This window comes from Pimephales promelas, chromosome 12, assembly GCF_988280905.1.
Source record: "Pimephales promelas chromosome 12, fPimPro1.hap1.1, whole genome shotgun sequence".
NCBI lineage: Eukaryota > Metazoa > Chordata > Actinopteri > Cypriniformes > Leuciscidae > Pimephales > Pimephales promelas.
The window spans coordinates 17,078,843-17,095,837 of NC_142780.1; the positions used below are offsets into that span (position 1 = coordinate 17,078,843).

Consider the following 16,995-nt stretch of genomic DNA (forward strand, 5'->3'; position numbering starts at 1 on the left):
TGTGAAAGCTCTGGACAGAGTCTTACTGTGAAGCTTGATAGACAACTTAAGCTGCACCAGTAGTACACGTATGCTCCTGCAGTGGCTAAATTAAAAACCCCATGCATATAGAGGGAGTGTGAATAAAGAAGGTAGGTATAATACAACACTGCTGCTGTGATTTTTATCAAGAGGCCTGCCAGCAAGCTTCTTAATCCTGCCCCTGATAAAAACACCATTATGAGTGTCACGTGCCACCACCCCAATCTAAACTCCATGACAGTTTAGGAGACTCACTCTCTCTCCTCGCTCGCCTTTGGTGCCAGGAGTTCCCTGCAAAAAGAGAAAATGAGAGTGAAGACAAACTTTTCCGAATTTTTGGCGAGTCACCGATCGGAGAAGAAAAAGACAGAAGAAACACAAAGACATTAATGACTGTTTGGAGAGACCAAATTGATCATGAAGCCAAAGGCATAAAATGGATGCGTCGCTGACCTAATGTGTTGAAAAACAGACCAGGATTTGTGGCCAGAGTGCCGTGGCTGCTAAACAATTCTGATATCATAACATCTGGGTAAAAATGACATGTAACCCTCACTGGAGGCTCTGGGGTTCATAGACACTCACCACAAGTACAAGTTACATTCGCGCCAGAATGTGTGAGAATATGATCATAGTTTATTTAAAGTACTGCATGTAATTTCACACATCAGAGCAAGAGGTTATGGCTCCATATCTCTATTGTAGTAGAATTAACAAAGCCCTGCTCTGCTATAAACTGGGTTACAATTGATCATAAACCTGTCATCTTCATGACAATCTCTCTTCCAGGGCTTATAAAGGGAAAGATGTACAGGTTTCAAATCTGTGTTGAGAGGCCACGCTGCATTCGAGCTCTGCAGATGTTCCTGAAGACTGCCGTGAAGCATGTGGTTCTACTTTACAAATCTATGACAACAAATGCAAGGTAATGGAGCTCCAAAATTAATACAGGTGTTACTCAGCAGGAAACTAATAGAGACTGATGTTAACTCTATATATATGGTGTATATTTTTCAATAAGCACTTCACAGCCCAAACTCTACCAGTCTGTAGGATATAAAGCATCTCCTGTGGAGCTGTCCTCTCCAGCATTCATAAATGACTTAAATCATAATAAATACTGTAGATAAATTTCTAGCTTCTAAACCAGATAGTCCAGGTAATGGTGTGACTCTGGCTCAAGGATGTCCAATCCTAACCCTGGAGGGCCACTATCCTGCAAAATTTAGCTAATCAATATTTCATAGCCTATATGATTACTATAAACTTCCAGGCAGGTGTGTTGGGGCAGGTTGAAGCTGAACCCATTGGCCCTACAGGAGTGAAATTGGACACCACTAGTCTAGATGGAGAACCATCATAATCATTCTGTTCACCAAGGAAACTTGTAAAACTGTGGAAGGTCTTTTAAATCCAATCACATTGTTTTTTTCAATGGCACAAGTTTATTGTCCTCTGCTGATTCTGCAGCCAATGACATTGCTTGCTCAACATTTACATAGCCTGGTCCAGTGTTCACTTTAAGCTGGTTAGATTTCCTGGTTCCCTTTCCATTGTCATCTGACGGAACTCGGAGTGAGAACAAATCGGGTTTCGCTTAGAAGCCTATCAACTTCGAGTATTACAAAACAAGCCAATGGCAAAGAAATGCCATGGGTCTGTGGAATTTGCATGGTGCAACTCCACCCCACCTAGTAGGTATAAAAGGAGGACGCCGATATGTTTTCACTTCGGAGGCAAGTTAATTCTTCCCTCCTTTAGCCATCTCTGAATTTGTCAGCTTTTTATGAGATGAGCAAACTCCCCAGTGCTGGAGTGACGGTGATCTCCCGGCGAGTGCACACTCCCTGCTTATCTGTGCGTCCTTTGCCAGTTGGTGTGCTTCTCCGTGGGTGCTTCAGCACTCAAGTTTTTCTATCACAAAAGAGCTTGCATGTCTTTTTAAAGATGCCTCGCCCGTGCACTTCTGGTTGTGGTCGACTTGTATCTGACTGATGGGCACGAGCGCTGTGTAGTGTATTTGGGCATTGATCATGCTAGAGCAGCTTCGGCTGGTGGCCAGGGTGATCTGAGGGTGACTGTGTGGAACAAAGCGCAGACTATCTATCCATGCCCCACAGCACCTTCTTCAGTGTTGCAACCCGCGAGTGTTCAGGGGATTGCTGCAGAACCATCTTCGGGTGGTTTCATTTGGCGCTCCAGAAGAAGACGTGATGTCAATCGCAGCATCACAAGGAGGGTCTGAATCGTCTGGAAGTGAAGACTCGTCACAGCTACCACCTTTGGGTCTCAGTCTCAGATTCTACAATCTCCGAGTAGAGCCAGTGTCCTCTCATGTACTCACTTCAACCAGCTAGTACTGGACCCGCTCAAGTGTATTCGCTTGCTCGCCATTCCACTCCACGGACTGGATACGTGCAATATTCTCCTCAGGTGAGCTTCCCCGAAAGCCCTGAGTTCCTTCAGCACTCCTGACAACGGCGCCAGTGTCTATTGCTTGCGCATCGGCTATAGGTGCCCCCCGTGTGCATGGTCCCTCCCCTGAGCAACCCCCACATGTGTATTTCCACTTTAAGCCTCTCTGAGCATGTGTCTTTCCCTTGGCAAGCCACCTTGCCACCCCTGTGGTTGAATTATTCCACCTTCGGTACTGGGTTGGCAGTAATTGCATATTTCCTTTAAGCTATGGGATATGGGATAAGCCTTGGTATTCCTATGCTAAATAGGAGTCCTTTGTCCATGCCAGTCTCACAAAAGGGATCTCAGATTTACGCAGGGCACTACAAGACAGCCGAGAAGATGGCGTGATTAGACTGGCAACCCCATTCCGAACTTGGAGTGACAACGAAAGGGAACGACTTGGTTACGGATGTAACCCTCGTTCCCTGAGTAGGGAACGGAGACGCTCCCTCTTCCCGACACTTTCTGCTGTACCGCGGGGAAGGCCTGAGCTCAGTCTTGGCTCCTCAGCGAAGAAACATATCTGCATTGTGCCGCTGTCTTCCTTTTATACCCACGAAGTGGGGCGGAGTTGCACTATGCAAATTCCACAGACCCACGGCATTTCTTTGCCATTGGCTCGTTTTGTAATTCTCAAAGTTGATAGGCTTCTAAGCGAAATCCCATTCGTCGTCATCCGACGGAACGCCTCCGTTCCCTACTCAGAGAACGAGGGTTACATCCGTAGCCGAGATGTTTCCTCGGAAACCCTCCACCTCCTCCTATTTCACCTATCTAAATCTGCTATGGGATATTTGTATATCTATTCATGCAGCAGCAGTATACATGGTCACAGCAGCATGTATGTGTATCTAATAGCAGTAGCAAGCCCATACTTCCATTCTAGTCCGACACAACCAAATTCATAATACCATCAATGTGCTAAAATTATTCTGAGCCGTCATAATTTAGATTGTTTTTACTATTATTATAATTATTTCATATATATATATAAACAAAATATGAACAATCTGGAAAATATACAGCTATAAAATAATGACATATGATGAAAAAACATTACTGACATTCTCACTTGCAGGACAGAAATCAACAATGTGCAAAATCAACAAATGTAAGCCCGAATGTAAGAAGGCAACACAGACATGGTGAAAGCTCTGTCAAGTGGCCTGAAGCGTCCAGCTGGTCATCCTTATTGTTGAGCCATGCCAAAGAAGGCTTTATGGTTAAGCCTAATGAGAACACCAGCATGCCAACACCAAAACATGCTGGTCACCAATTATGCTGGTCTTTTTTAGCAAGTATATTGAATATCAGTTGAGTGGGACACCAAGAGACCAGTTTGCTTGACTTCATGTTGACATATTTTTTTTTTAAATTATTATTATGGTCTCCCTTCCTTTTCATCTTTGGTCTGGTGGTCTGGTACCTAAGTGAGAATAATGTTGGCATCAAACTCTCAAGATAATGACTCAGTCTGCTAGAATTCAATGTTCCTCCTACTAAACTCCAAAAAACTACATTTATAGAACTGAGCCGAATAACATCAGTAAGCTGAAGAAACCTGAATACATGACCAGCAGTCTAAAACATTCCGAGTTCAGTTTGTTCAACATGACTGTAATGCAATACTCACAGGTTGCCCCTGATCACCAATTTGTCCTGGTGGTCCACTTGATCCTGGAGCCCCAGGAGCACCAGGGCTACCCTAAAATTTGGTATTGAGAGGACAAAAAGTTCATGAGAAAGACTTAAAGAGTCTAGTGCATGTGTGCAAAAGTCAGATCTTGGTGGTCCAAGGTAGTTCCAACCCCCGTACACATACCTGTAGTTTTCAAATAAGCCTGAAGGACTTGTTTAGCTGTTCTAGTTGAAGCTAAACTGTGCTTTTGTAATTTTATCATGCTACATACCATTGGTCCTGGAGGGCCCTGTCGTCCCTGGGGTCCCTCTTTACCCGGTAGACCCTGAAAAGAAAGAATTTCAGATAATCACTCGCAATGTTTAAAATACAAATATGTAAAACAGCAATATAAATACAGCACAGCATTTTCTTTTAGCACAGATTATGAACAGTAAAACCTGGAGCTCCCAATTCTTCTTAAGGAAGTCTAAAGGAAAGTTTTCATTATAAAAGAAGGAAATGATGATAACACATTATAGCAGTGTTTCTCAACGCAGTTCACACTTAACTCGTATTTGCTTTTAAAAACACGAGATGTAGTGCAGTGGAGTGGAATGAAAAACTGCACATGATCTTGGAACACATTTTTTAAAAATTGAAGAACTTTGATATGCCTTTAAAAATAACGTGGGGCTGAAAAATGAGGCTCACTGGTCACATCCTGATAGAGAAAAAAACAATTTAAAAGCAGCAATGTAATGCAACAAAACAAAACGCTAAAACGTTATAGCCTGCTGTTAAGCAGTCACAGGTCAGTCTGAAGGTTTCAACAAACTAGCATTGATTCGAAGAGCTGATAAAGTAATAATAAAAAATATACTTAAGTCTACCTTCTATACTTTGTTCCATTGTAAACTGGGCAAATATGTTATAAAGTTTTAATCAAGGTGGCTAAATGTAAACAAACAGCTTTTGTTTTGTTTCCTTTGAGCAAATTATTCAATTTGATATAACTTAACTCAGTTATATCAGTTTGAATTAGCCAAAACTCACTGAATCCATCAGTGACTCACTAAATGAACAGCATGTGTTCAACTCTGGCTGACCTATGTACATTCACGTCATGAACCCCTTTTTTGGAACAGTTCAACAGTAAAGTAACAGAACAGGTGGAAATGAAGGATAGAACAAACTCTTCTTGAAGATCCATTGCACTACTGTTTTAATGTAGAATGCTGGGATGCACGTAAAGTACCTCAGTAGGGGATAGAGACTCCACAACAACAACTTACTGTCAGATCTGTCAGAACAAATTATATAACACAGTCCGGGCTGCTCATTTTTAAGCAAGTGATCCAACTGAGTCTAATAGTTCTTCCACTCAATATGCTTCATTGTTCTAAATATCAGAATCTCTTGGGAAACAGTCTAGTGGAGGGAAGGGAAAACAATGTAACATTTAAAAAGTGTAGCATACTTTTGGAGAACCACACTTCAAGAATGTAAAACCTCAAAAAAGTTCTGGTGCATGCAACACAGTGCCACCAGAGGGGTGATGATTCTACCCCAGCTATGACCCTGAAGCAATATTTGCATGCTATAAACACCTCTTTGCTTAGTGCTCATATCCAATGAGGCACTAATATTCACTGCAACGGTATCTATCTATCTGTCTGTCTGTCTGTCCGTTTGTATGTCTGTCTGTTTCTTATAGGATTCTTTGATGAATATGTCAAAAGAACAGTTTACTTTACTTTTTTAAGATTGAAAACATTTATATATACAGTGTGTATATATATATATATATATATATTTACTATTATATACTATACAATATATATTACTATTATATATATATATATATATATATATATATATATATATATATATATATATATATATATATGTGTGTGTGTGTATATATATATATATATATATACTGTATATATATATATATATATATATAAGTGACCCCAAATGTATGAACGATTCTGTTTTCAACAAATATTTAAATTTAGAAATAAGTAGTAACAATATAACATATAAGAATACAAAAAATAAGTAATAAGCAATAAATAATAAATAAAAAGTAGTAACAATATAATATATAACAATATACTTTAATTATATATATATATATATATATATATATATAGTGGATATTCAATATATTGCCTAGTCCTAGCCAGAACACCCACACAGACAACCATGCATTGTATAGTTGTTCTAGTGTCTCGATGAAGTCGATTTGTGGGTGAAGATCCCAGAAGTATTGATTAATTTCTTCAGTACTTCATTGTGTGCCCCTTCCAGATAAGACAGCTCATTAGTTAACCTTGGAACAATAATAATATTCTGTACAAATGTTCTTTTTAAAGATTATCATAAGTTCAAAGCCAAACATCTGCTTTCTTTGTTCAACTGTCATAGTGAGTTACTGTGAATGAAACCACAGCAGATTTATCCCTCAACCTGCTTTAAATCAGCTCAGTAAGCAGCAGTGTGGTCTGAACACCTCCGTTTGAGCTGCTTGTTTTTCTTTTCCAATGCAAACTGACAGGTTTATTCAAACATTTTCACTCATGCTGCTCATTACTAAACAGAGATGGCAAACTTGCACTGTCTCACCAAGACATTAACATTTAATTACACTACACAGCTTTGGGAACGGTAATCGAATAACCACCTCAAGCATATTTTTCATTACAGTTCACAGAATGAGTCTAGTGTTCCTTTTGTTGAGTCTCCAGTGGCGTTTAATCTGTATAGACTACCATTCCTTTCTTCTAGAAATGGCAATATTAAATTTAAATTTAAATATTTCACGTGTTACACGTGAACTCATACCAAAATCACATCAAGGATCTGAGAATCACAGGTGTGATTCCGTAATGTCAAATAAGGCTTTGTTTACAAGTTGCTTCATTTGGTTTGGAGGCGAGGTACAAAATCAATAATGAAAACAAACACGTTCAGAGTTTATTATGACAGTCTAGCGAGACAGATCTGATTAGTTCACGTTGTGGTGTTATTGACTAGCAGTCCTGTAAATTGAATCTGTGAGTCGGGGCTCTTTCGGCGTAATCAGATCTGCTCAGACACAGAGGAACACATAAGCTTTATTACACGGCAGGACTGAAAAGTGTGTTTACTTAATGTGTGTGCATCACTTGGTCCATTAAAGTTAACATTTATTACTTGTGCATTAAAGAGTAAATTATGCATTATTTGTTAAAACAAATAGTGCTCTAAAAATGAATGCATTAACAGAAATTTAGCAAATTCTTAATACAATTTAATTCAAATTCCGTAGTAATTTTCCTTCCAGAGGAACAATTGAATTTTGAAGTGTACATACTGTACGCAATCCAGGCTCACTGTAAAAACATGCTAAATATTACATTGTGTCTTGCACGTTATGTGACACTCTTTATCCGAAACAGATAAACATGATTGTGGCAACATTTTATTACTCTGTTACACGTATTGCAGTACTGTAGTTCTGAATTGAAATGTCCAGTATGGCGCTAAAAGATTAATCCTCTATCATGTTGAAAAATAACGTAGAACAAGCTGGAATATCACACAAAATCATTTGTAATTGGACAAAAATAAATGTCAACATCATTCAGTATAGTTTGAAACAAGTTATAAAAGTTGCTTACTCTTTGTCCTGGAGGTCCATCTCGGCCTGGTCCTCCACTGGCACCCGGTACACCCTGAAAGTAAATAAACAAGACATATTAATCAATGGCGGAAATAGATGTTCACAAAATGTTTGGCCTTTGCCGAGTAATAAATGTTCGGCGCTGTCGCTTCACGTGGCCATCACCATACACAGAAGGTCTTCCATTCTCACCGGCTACAATATTGACATTATCAAAGTGCTCAATCTCAGAGTTGAGGAGGTAATCGAAAGTGAGGACAGTTTGTGTGGTCTGAGTCATTGTGATTTGAAGAGCTGCTCCGCTATGATATCTTAGATAAAAATAACACAAACTGCCCTCGAAGATCTGGCTTGGTAACTAAAAGACAGTGGGCTCTTGTGAAACAAAAGAATATATTTAAAAAATCAAGTGTTCAGTGTTGTCCAGTGTTGTTTATTGACTTTCATTGTACAGACAAAACCATGAAAGAATAAAACAATGAAAGATTCTTCAAAATAGCTTCTTTTGTGGTCCACAGATGAAATAAAGTCATACAGGTTTGGAACGACATGAGGGTGAACTGTCATTTAAATCCCTAAATCCACAAAAGAAAAAGAAATGTCTACCCCAGACGTCACTGCTTCCATCTCACACAGATTAGCATTTTCAATCTATCAGTTGAGCATATCTCTGCTTCACTTGCATCACTTTTTTAACAATCCCACTAACTGAAAATGCCTGTTCATCTCACAGCCTTCCTCTTCATAATGATACAATATCATCGCTTCAGCTACGATATTACAAATTCAAGACATTCAACTCAACACCACCCCATATATCAGCACCACACACTCACTGTCGCAAAGGCTAAAATGGTCTTCGGTTTATCACGAGTGGACTCGTAATTCTGAAACTGTGTGTGAGGGCATTCCTAGCAGTATTTTATACTGGGCTCTCAGTGCCAGCGGCAGAGACAGACTGAGGAGAAGATGCGGCGTATGATATTGGAGGACTGGAAACCAGCAGCCAATAAATATAATTCACAGGCTGACAGGATAGATTAGCCCTGAGTGAGAACGCAGAGTCTCCTCTGCAGTACGGCAAAGACCACTTCCTCCTCACTGCCAACATAACTCTGAAAGAACTCAATACCTGGTGCTAATAAAAGCGAGGGTGCAGATGGCCCCTCCGCTTAAAGGAGGATATCCATCTCAAGCCAAGACGTCTATACTGGAGGGCTGAGGAACGTATGTGTGTGTATTTGTACTTTGACCACTGGAAAAGCCAGGATGTTCTTTTCATCACCCTATAGACTAGAGAACTCCAGGGGATTTCTCTTGAGTGGTTGTCATTGGCTTCACATCAAACAGTCAATCCTCAACTAATGGAACTGTCACTGTGAATGTTTTAGAAGCCTTTTGGTGACACTTTCAGTAGAAAACTAAACACCAGCACTTGTCGCAGGAGATAGAGAATTTTAACAAGCTTCACATATCGCATCTTTTGGGCACTCAAGTTCGTTATTTCAAATGTAGGCCTAAAATATACATATAGTTCACATATAGCGCCTAAAAACGCGAAGAAAACACTAGGCACGCCTCAGTCTCCTTTTCCTGAAGCAAGGTAAGTTGCGCTCCAGGGGCGTCTGTTATTGCTGTGGTTGGTTCACCTATGACACATCTTCTGAAAGAGTACTGAATCTCCAGATCAAAATACATGTGAAAAAAAAGCAGAAACAAGCGAAAGCAGGGCTGCCAACTCTCAAACATTGAGCGTGAGACTCACGCAATTGAGCAAATTCTCACATTCTCACGAGTCACGCCACACCCCCGATTTCTCGCGCTAAAATGTCAAGTCGGTCGGTAAAATACCTGAAAGATGAGTTTATCTATAGATCCACCAGTTGAGCCACTCATGATCGCAAATTAGTTCAAATATCCTCTAATCTAGAGCGAGTGTGCATGCGAGACAGATGTAGAGCTCCTAACGGCGCGGGCGCAAAGCCAGGACTGGAGTCAAAGCACGTTCCTCTCTGCACTATAAGCATTCTGTTATCATTCCGCTTCCATCCAACACGGGTTTTCCAGTCTCACTCACAGGAAAAACTGCTCCGTGTTCAATCGATTTTGAAAGATAATGTTATGTTTTATTTTTTTATTTATATATATATATATATATATATATATATACACATCACAAACGTCTGAATTTATAATACTATATGTAATGGCTTGGAAAGTATTCTACAGATTTCATACATTTTCCAGCTGCCTTTGCTTGCACCCAGGTAAAAAGAACAATTTTACAAATTCTACGAAAAATTTCAGTTTGTCAACAGTTAATAATATAATATATATATAGAAAAGCTATTCTCAGCTTTTTACTCAAAATTTTGCTTTTTTTAATGAAATTCTTGCTATTTAAAACAGTAACGAGTTAAAACTTGGTTAGTGCTACACAATCCTCAACACAGTTACAGTATAGCCAAATTGTCAGTTCAAAACTGATCAAATAATATTTGTTTTATATTCTGAAAAAGAGAAATTCCAAAAGTAATTTCTAATAAATCAAATATTTCCTCCTGCCGGCTTCAAATGTTTGTGATTATTTCACAGAAGCGCATCTCAGTTCCAACACTTCTCCCTAGCAGACTTCCTGCGCTAACAAGCAAGTTTCCAAGCTGAGTTCAGGAGAGTTGAGTAATTCATAAAGACACTAGCTGATTCTATTAGGCAGCCAACTGAAGGACGTTATCTATATTTGTATGTTCTCTTTTCTGTGAGACAATTTTCTAAAATTCAAGATAAGCTGCACATACAGACACACACATGCACGACTTATCAGTCATGAGCTACACATACGCAGACACGCATGGCACTGTGATAATTATAACTCTCTAACGGAGGGGCTGGGGTTAGCTGACGAGAGACTGTGTGGGTGTTGTAAAGCTGTCGTGAGTGTTGATGAGACATGCGGGCGATATATTTTTCCATACCTGAGGACCTGGCAGACCTATTTCACCCTTTTCTCCTTTCTCTCCTGGAGCCCCCTGAGGAAAAAGGAATTGAAAAAGAAAAAAATGGAACAAAATGAAACAAAGTCTGTGCAACAATTCAAGTAGTCAGAAGAAATTGAGGACCCTGGAAACTTACCGGTGCCCCCTGAATGGACAGTCCATTTGGCCCCTGAGGACCCGGTGGCCCCTGCGGTCCTGAAGGTCCAATCTCACCGGTTGGCCCTTGAGGCCCCTTGAACATTAAGTTTGGACGTTATCTTAATAAACATAACTTCTTAATACAATCATCATGGTTTCATTGCCTTGTTTATTTTCCTCAATATAATTGCGTAACGTTTCGGGCCTACCACCAGCCGGGCTGCTGAAACAAAGTGTGAATGCCCTGCAGTCTCCTTCTCCATCAGGAATGCAATAATCAAGGAAGCAAAAGACACTTGTCACAGTCTAGCTAGTGACAAACTTCTTATCGATGGCCATTTAGACCAAGTTTACATAAAAACTTAGGAGCAATAAAATGAAATGATGTTTGTCCCAGCATGGCTTTCTTTGAACTAGTGTATTATGCATTCTGTGCATGGACACACACATCTGGAGGGGCATTACTGTAGAGGAAATTACAGCTGGACGAAGAGATACAAATAAACAAAGCAAGCTCTTAGAAAAATCTGAGCGAGAGTGAGATTTACACTCTTGCAGCTTCCAAAACCAACATGGAGGCAGATGCATTGTGTGTATTTTCACATTTTGAGCTGTTGTCTATTTAGCAAATCATGACAACTCTGGGTGGCCCAGCATATGGGATACTGTGGAAGCATACTGTATGTGTACTTTACCGTCAAGCCTGGCTCCCCCCGATCTCCTCTTGAACCTCTGATACCAGGACCGCCCTGGGAGTCACACACACACACAATTAGATAAACACAAATTGGAGAGTCTGAATAAGCAAATAATTTTTTTTAATGGCCAGAGCTTGGGTGTTAAGACTTGGGTGCAATTTTTAACTCTTTTCTCTAGCTCTGTTCCAAAGCATAGTGAGCTGTCTTGATGCCTACATAGGCAGTGTGCTAACTAGTATGGATCCTCATATGGGATGGATTTGGAACGCTACATCACCACAAATGAAACTCAACTAGCAATAGAAAGCTTAAGTCCCGCCCCTCCGCTTCCAGCTCATGGGACCTTATTTCGGAAAAAAAATATGAGTGGTAGTCAATGGCGAGAGACATCTTATCTTTTTATTCCATCTGAACTGTGCCCTGAATCACACATATGATGTTTGTCGATTTAAAAGATAATTCTGAAAGTCAAAAACATCGCATTTTGTCATAAAACAGAAGAGTAACATTTAGTTTTATGTAAAAATCGCTCAATGAACTATATCTCCCGTGAAGCGAAACAACGAGCGAGATCCGCTGCTCGTGTGTGTGCAGTCTGGTACAAAACACTCAGGTAGGACGGCGTAACGTTACGATTATAACGTAAGTCTATAGAAAAAATGACAGACATTAGCCTCAGTAAAGTTAGCTTCATTCGTTGAGAGAAAATGTGAGCCTTTGGGGTTTGTAGTCTTTGTAATTACGTATTTTCACCTGTCTTATACCTCAACGGTTTTACGTCAAACTGCGACTTTCTTTACTTGAAAATGTATCTTTTAAATTGACAAACATCATATGTGTAATTCAGGGCACAATTCAAACGAGATCAAAATATTTGTTGTCTCTCGCCATTGACTACCATCCAATATTTTTCAGAAATAAGGTCCCATGGTGGTCGACTGGAAGGGGAGGGACTTAGGCTCTCTATTGATTTCAACAGAGTTTGATGTTAGAATGTTGCTAAGGTAACAGCACAATACTCTAATACAGTGGTTCTCAACGAGTCCAGTCCAGGTTTTCATCACTTCACATTTTTTTTAACAAACTGCACATGAATTCTGTTTAACTTGCATTCATTGGACTATGTTACAGTAGGCAGTTCATAAGGTTTGGCTAATGTCCACAGCTACTGTCTATTTATTAATCCAAACTAATTGTTTTATCAAAATGTTTTAAACACTGCAAAAATCAATAGTTCAAAATATCAGGAATGAAATGGAATCTGTGCATGCAGTTAGGTAGAGAGTATCCTTGACCTAGTTCAAACAATATCCCACCTGGTTATGACCCTCATAAACTCTTGCCCTCACTGCTGCAGGCAACCACGAGTAATTTAACCCTGTCTTCCTTTTCCTGTGTTTACTTTAATTGCATCCCCAGTGGCAGTGGCTGCAGTAAGGTAGTTCTTATCATGGATTTGATTCATGAGCTCGCTCAAAACACATTTAACAAAACCTGCTGGTGACGGTGGAAGCAGAGAATACAGCATTAATATTAATTTGAGAGATACGTGTGATCATAGGAAAGGCTCCTGAACACATGACAGTAATATTAATATCAAGATGCAGGAATAATATATATAAAACTGAAATGAAATCGTTTTCCTCTTGGTCACGGAAATGGGCTTGTATGGATGAAGGAATCTATAAACGCAGACAGGACAGGAGTGGACTAATCGGTTTTGATAAATCAATCTCTTCGTAATGACTTTCTCAAAAGAACTGCTGTTTATAAACCATGGCCTTTTCGAGGCCTCAGAAATACATTTTCCCTCAGGGTGCATACGATGCTGCCTTCCAAATGAGCTCATTTATTTGTTCCCACCATATTGAGTTCAACCTGCAGCACGCTGAATTGAGCAATCTAAAGCTAGGTATTTTCCTCAATATCTTACATAGTCTTTCCATTTCATTTCATATCTCTAATCGCTTTATGAGCTATTTTAACACGTTCTGTGTTTTTCCATAAAGAGGAGTGGTGTGTTTACGGATAAGATAAAAGTTTCTGGTTCGATCCACACAAGAAACAAGCCATGAACCATTATTGTTGTGGGAAAGAAACTAAACACTGAAATATTCCTGGAGTATGATCACTGTCATGTAAAAGCTGTAAAACAAAAGCTATAGTAAATTGTCAGCTAAAGTATGTCAGTTAGCTTCTATGCTAAAGTATGATGGCAAGTTTGTCAGCTAGCCTCTTAAAGTTTGTCAGGTGTAGCCTGTGAACTTTAAGGCAAAAGATAGCAAGTTTGTGAGCTAAAATATGCCAGCTAGTTGGAGCTTTTATGCTAGAGTTGTAGAGTGAGTTGTCCGGTAAAGTATGTCTGTGTATGTTGGCGTGTGAGAGCAAGTTTGTCAACTAGCCCTGTCAGCTAGCTTTTATGCTAAAAAATGTGTTTTTAGGGTCAACAGGTTGTTTTTTGCACAAATATCTCAGATTTTGATATTTGAAATGTAACACTAATAGAAAATAGACTTAGAATTTCTAAAAAAAAAATATGTTCATACATTTATTGATTCTAGTTCTATAATATAACATTCATTAACATGACTGCACATCATTATTTTGTAAAACCAGACAAGAAAGGTTACTTTATTGTCTCATAAAAAGTTGTTTTGTCCTGTGAATCATACTTGTGGACAAAAAACTAACAAATATTGTCCCCTCAGAGCCCCTGGCACCCCTGTACCTCATATCTAATTAGTTACAACCTCATGTTAGAAATCTCCCCGGTCCCCACTCTCGATCTAGTTTAATACCACTGTTCTTGGTTGGTGTAATAGTTTTACCGGTGGCCCTGAGGGTCCAGGAGGTCCTTTGCTGTCCTGAGCACAAGTGCAGGCATGGGGCATGGCAGGACAGTCCTCTTCTACTCTCTGAGGGAAGCACAAACAAAACAACATGTCGTACAACATTTCAAACACCAGCTTATTTCCTCCATAGGAATCTAATGGAACTTTATTTATCCAAGTCAACCATCTGTGCAATTCCCTCAAATCATTAATTCACAAGCGCACAAACACAGCAAGCGATCTGGACAACACAGCAAGCGATCTGGAGGTTATGTTCTTCCTATCAATGGAGGACCAAGTTTATTTGTCTGCTACACGACTACATAATTGAATTATTTGTAGATTGGTCATGGATCTTTAAAGTCGGGGACAATTGCCAGAATGCCTGACTTGAGATTACTTAAAGAACACTCGGTCAGGATTATAGAAGCAGACAAAAAGAGACAAAAAAGTTTCATCAGATGTATGATGATACTGATGTCCATAAAACCATTATTTTTATTTATTAGCTTTGTCATTTTACTAATGTGATTATTAAAAGATTTACTTTAAAGATTTGATCTTCAATCTATGTTATTTAAATAACATAAAATTACTCTTTACTCATTACCAAAGTCAAAACTGAAATAAACAATAACATAGTCAGAACTTTTGACATTTAATTTGATAAATGTATCTTTACATCTCCCATAATAATAATAAAAAAAAATTTAAATTAAAAAAAACTCTTTTCGTTTACAATTTTGGTAACTGATGCTGTTTTTTAACTTAAAAGTATAGTTCACAGAAAAATGTAAATTCTGTCATCATTAACCTCGAGTTGTTCCAAACCTACAGTATATGAGTTTATTTCTTCTGTTGAACATGAGAAGATTATTTTGAAGAATTTTGGTAACCAGACAGTTGACGGTTAGCCTTTGACTTCCATAATAGGAAAAAAGAAATACTATGGTATCCCGTCAACTGTCTGGTTACCAAAATTCTTCAAAACATCTTCCCGTGTTAAACAGAAGAAAGAGACTCACACAGGTTTAAAAAAAAAAAATCATGAGGGTGAATAAATGAGGACATAAATTTCATTTTTGGATGAACTATCCCTTTAATAAAATATATTGTTACATTTTAAAATTTACAGGAATCCCATTATTCCGAAAACATTGTCAAAATATTTTTTACAGTGAATTTCTGGCAACCACAGCTGCCAGTTTTTTTTTTATGTAATTTAACAGATTATTTTTTAAGGTGTAGAAAATTGAGGCAAAGAGGATAAATTCCTGAATATATAGTTTGCCTATTTGTTCTAATACACACTTATTTAATAAAGCCAAATAAATATGCTCAAATTCTAAGTGAACCTCCACGATGGGGGTTCTGGTATTAAGTTATTCTGTACATTTAAAATTTCACATGCTCAAGAATGTTTGGGGTTAAATATCTGATATTCCCTGGGCAACGCTGCAGTATTAATGTAAGCTAATTAGAATGTGGCTTGTACAGTTTGCTGATCATATAAAATCATTTGTTCACTCTTACCAAGCCTGGGAGCTCACAACACTTATCCCGACTGGCCCATGATATACTGCAGACTATGTCAAACATCTGGAGCTGAAACTGTGGAAATGATAATAGAAAAACACACAAACAGAGCATACAATGTATAAGGTTATTAAACTGTAATCTCTTCCTTAGCAATACATGCAATATAAATCTCATCAACAACACAACCATTATATAAAGTCTAAACAAATTATGGGGCTCACTGTTGCAAATGAATGAAATCTAAATAAGCAGAAACTTCATCCGTTTACTTGATGAAGATGCGTCTGGTTATTTGTTTGGGCTGAATGACTGATTCAAATAGTTAAACTTTTACTCCACACCACCTCACATTACAACCCCCACCAGCATAATAACAATTACGCAATTAGTCTCATCAGTTGCGCCTGCACCCTCGGAGGAGGATAGAATCAGACGCACTCCTACACAATTAGACATAATGATCCACACATTCTGATGGAAAAAGCAAAAGGCATAAAATCTGTATTCACTGTCTTACACTGATTGCCCATGCTTTGAATTCCACATCCTAATAATTATACGGGTGGATCTGAGTGAACGTTTGTGCCTTCAAGCCTCAAAGTTAGACTAGTAGACTACAAACAAAGATTCCTCAGAAACATTCCCTCACTTATGTCTGTAGACAAAAGCTTGTCCTGTTATGGGCTTAAATGGGTGATTCTTTTGAGCTTAGGCAGTTTGCTCTTACCGGTGCCGAGTTTTCTCTCCTTCCACGTGAGCGGACCATGCGTCCCAGAACCTCCACTCCATCAATGGTGATGTTACCTGCGGCATTGATGGATTTCTCTCCAACCGTTTTGCAGTCGATCACCACTTTAACAGTGGTTTTGCTGATGGCCACATGAAGCTAGGCGGGATAAAAAGGAATTTGCAATGATTAATGACTATTAGGGATGTATTGATATAGAAAGTTTAGCTGAAACTGATGGTCAAAATGGTGCATATAGTAACAGCATAAGGAATTGATGGAGATAATTAAAGAGGG

At 38.9% G+C, this 16,995-nt stretch overlaps 1 protein-coding gene across 7 annotated transcripts in view; it reads right to left on the reverse strand.

Moving 5' to 3' along the window:
• The window catches only part of col14a1a (collagen, type XIV, alpha 1a), a 117,901-nt gene that overhangs the window by 9,783 nt on the left and 91,123 nt on the right, over positions 1-16,995 (reverse strand). For 5 of the 7 annotated variants that reach the window (XM_039680243.2, XM_089117568.1, XM_089117570.1 and 2 more), the window contains 11 exons: positions 16,699-16,857; positions 15,966-16,043; positions 14,430-14,516; positions 11,599-11,652; positions 11,113-11,157; positions 10,902-10,997; positions 10,745-10,798; positions 7,768-7,821; positions 4,392-4,445; positions 4,115-4,186; positions 277-312 (listed from right to left, as the gene is read on the reverse strand). In XM_039680243.2, coding sequence (XP_039536177.2) covers positions 277-312; positions 4,115-4,186; positions 4,392-4,445; positions 7,768-7,821; positions 10,745-10,798; positions 10,902-10,997; positions 11,113-11,157; positions 11,599-11,652; positions 14,430-14,516; positions 15,966-16,043; positions 16,699-16,857 — 789 coding nt within the window. The remainder of the gene's footprint in view (positions 1-276; positions 313-4,114; positions 4,187-4,391; positions 4,446-7,767; positions 7,822-10,744; positions 10,799-10,901; positions 10,998-11,112; positions 11,158-11,598; positions 11,653-14,429; positions 14,517-15,965; positions 16,044-16,698; positions 16,858-16,995) is intronic. The other 2 variants (XM_089117571.1, XM_089117569.1) reach the window with 1 other exon arrangement.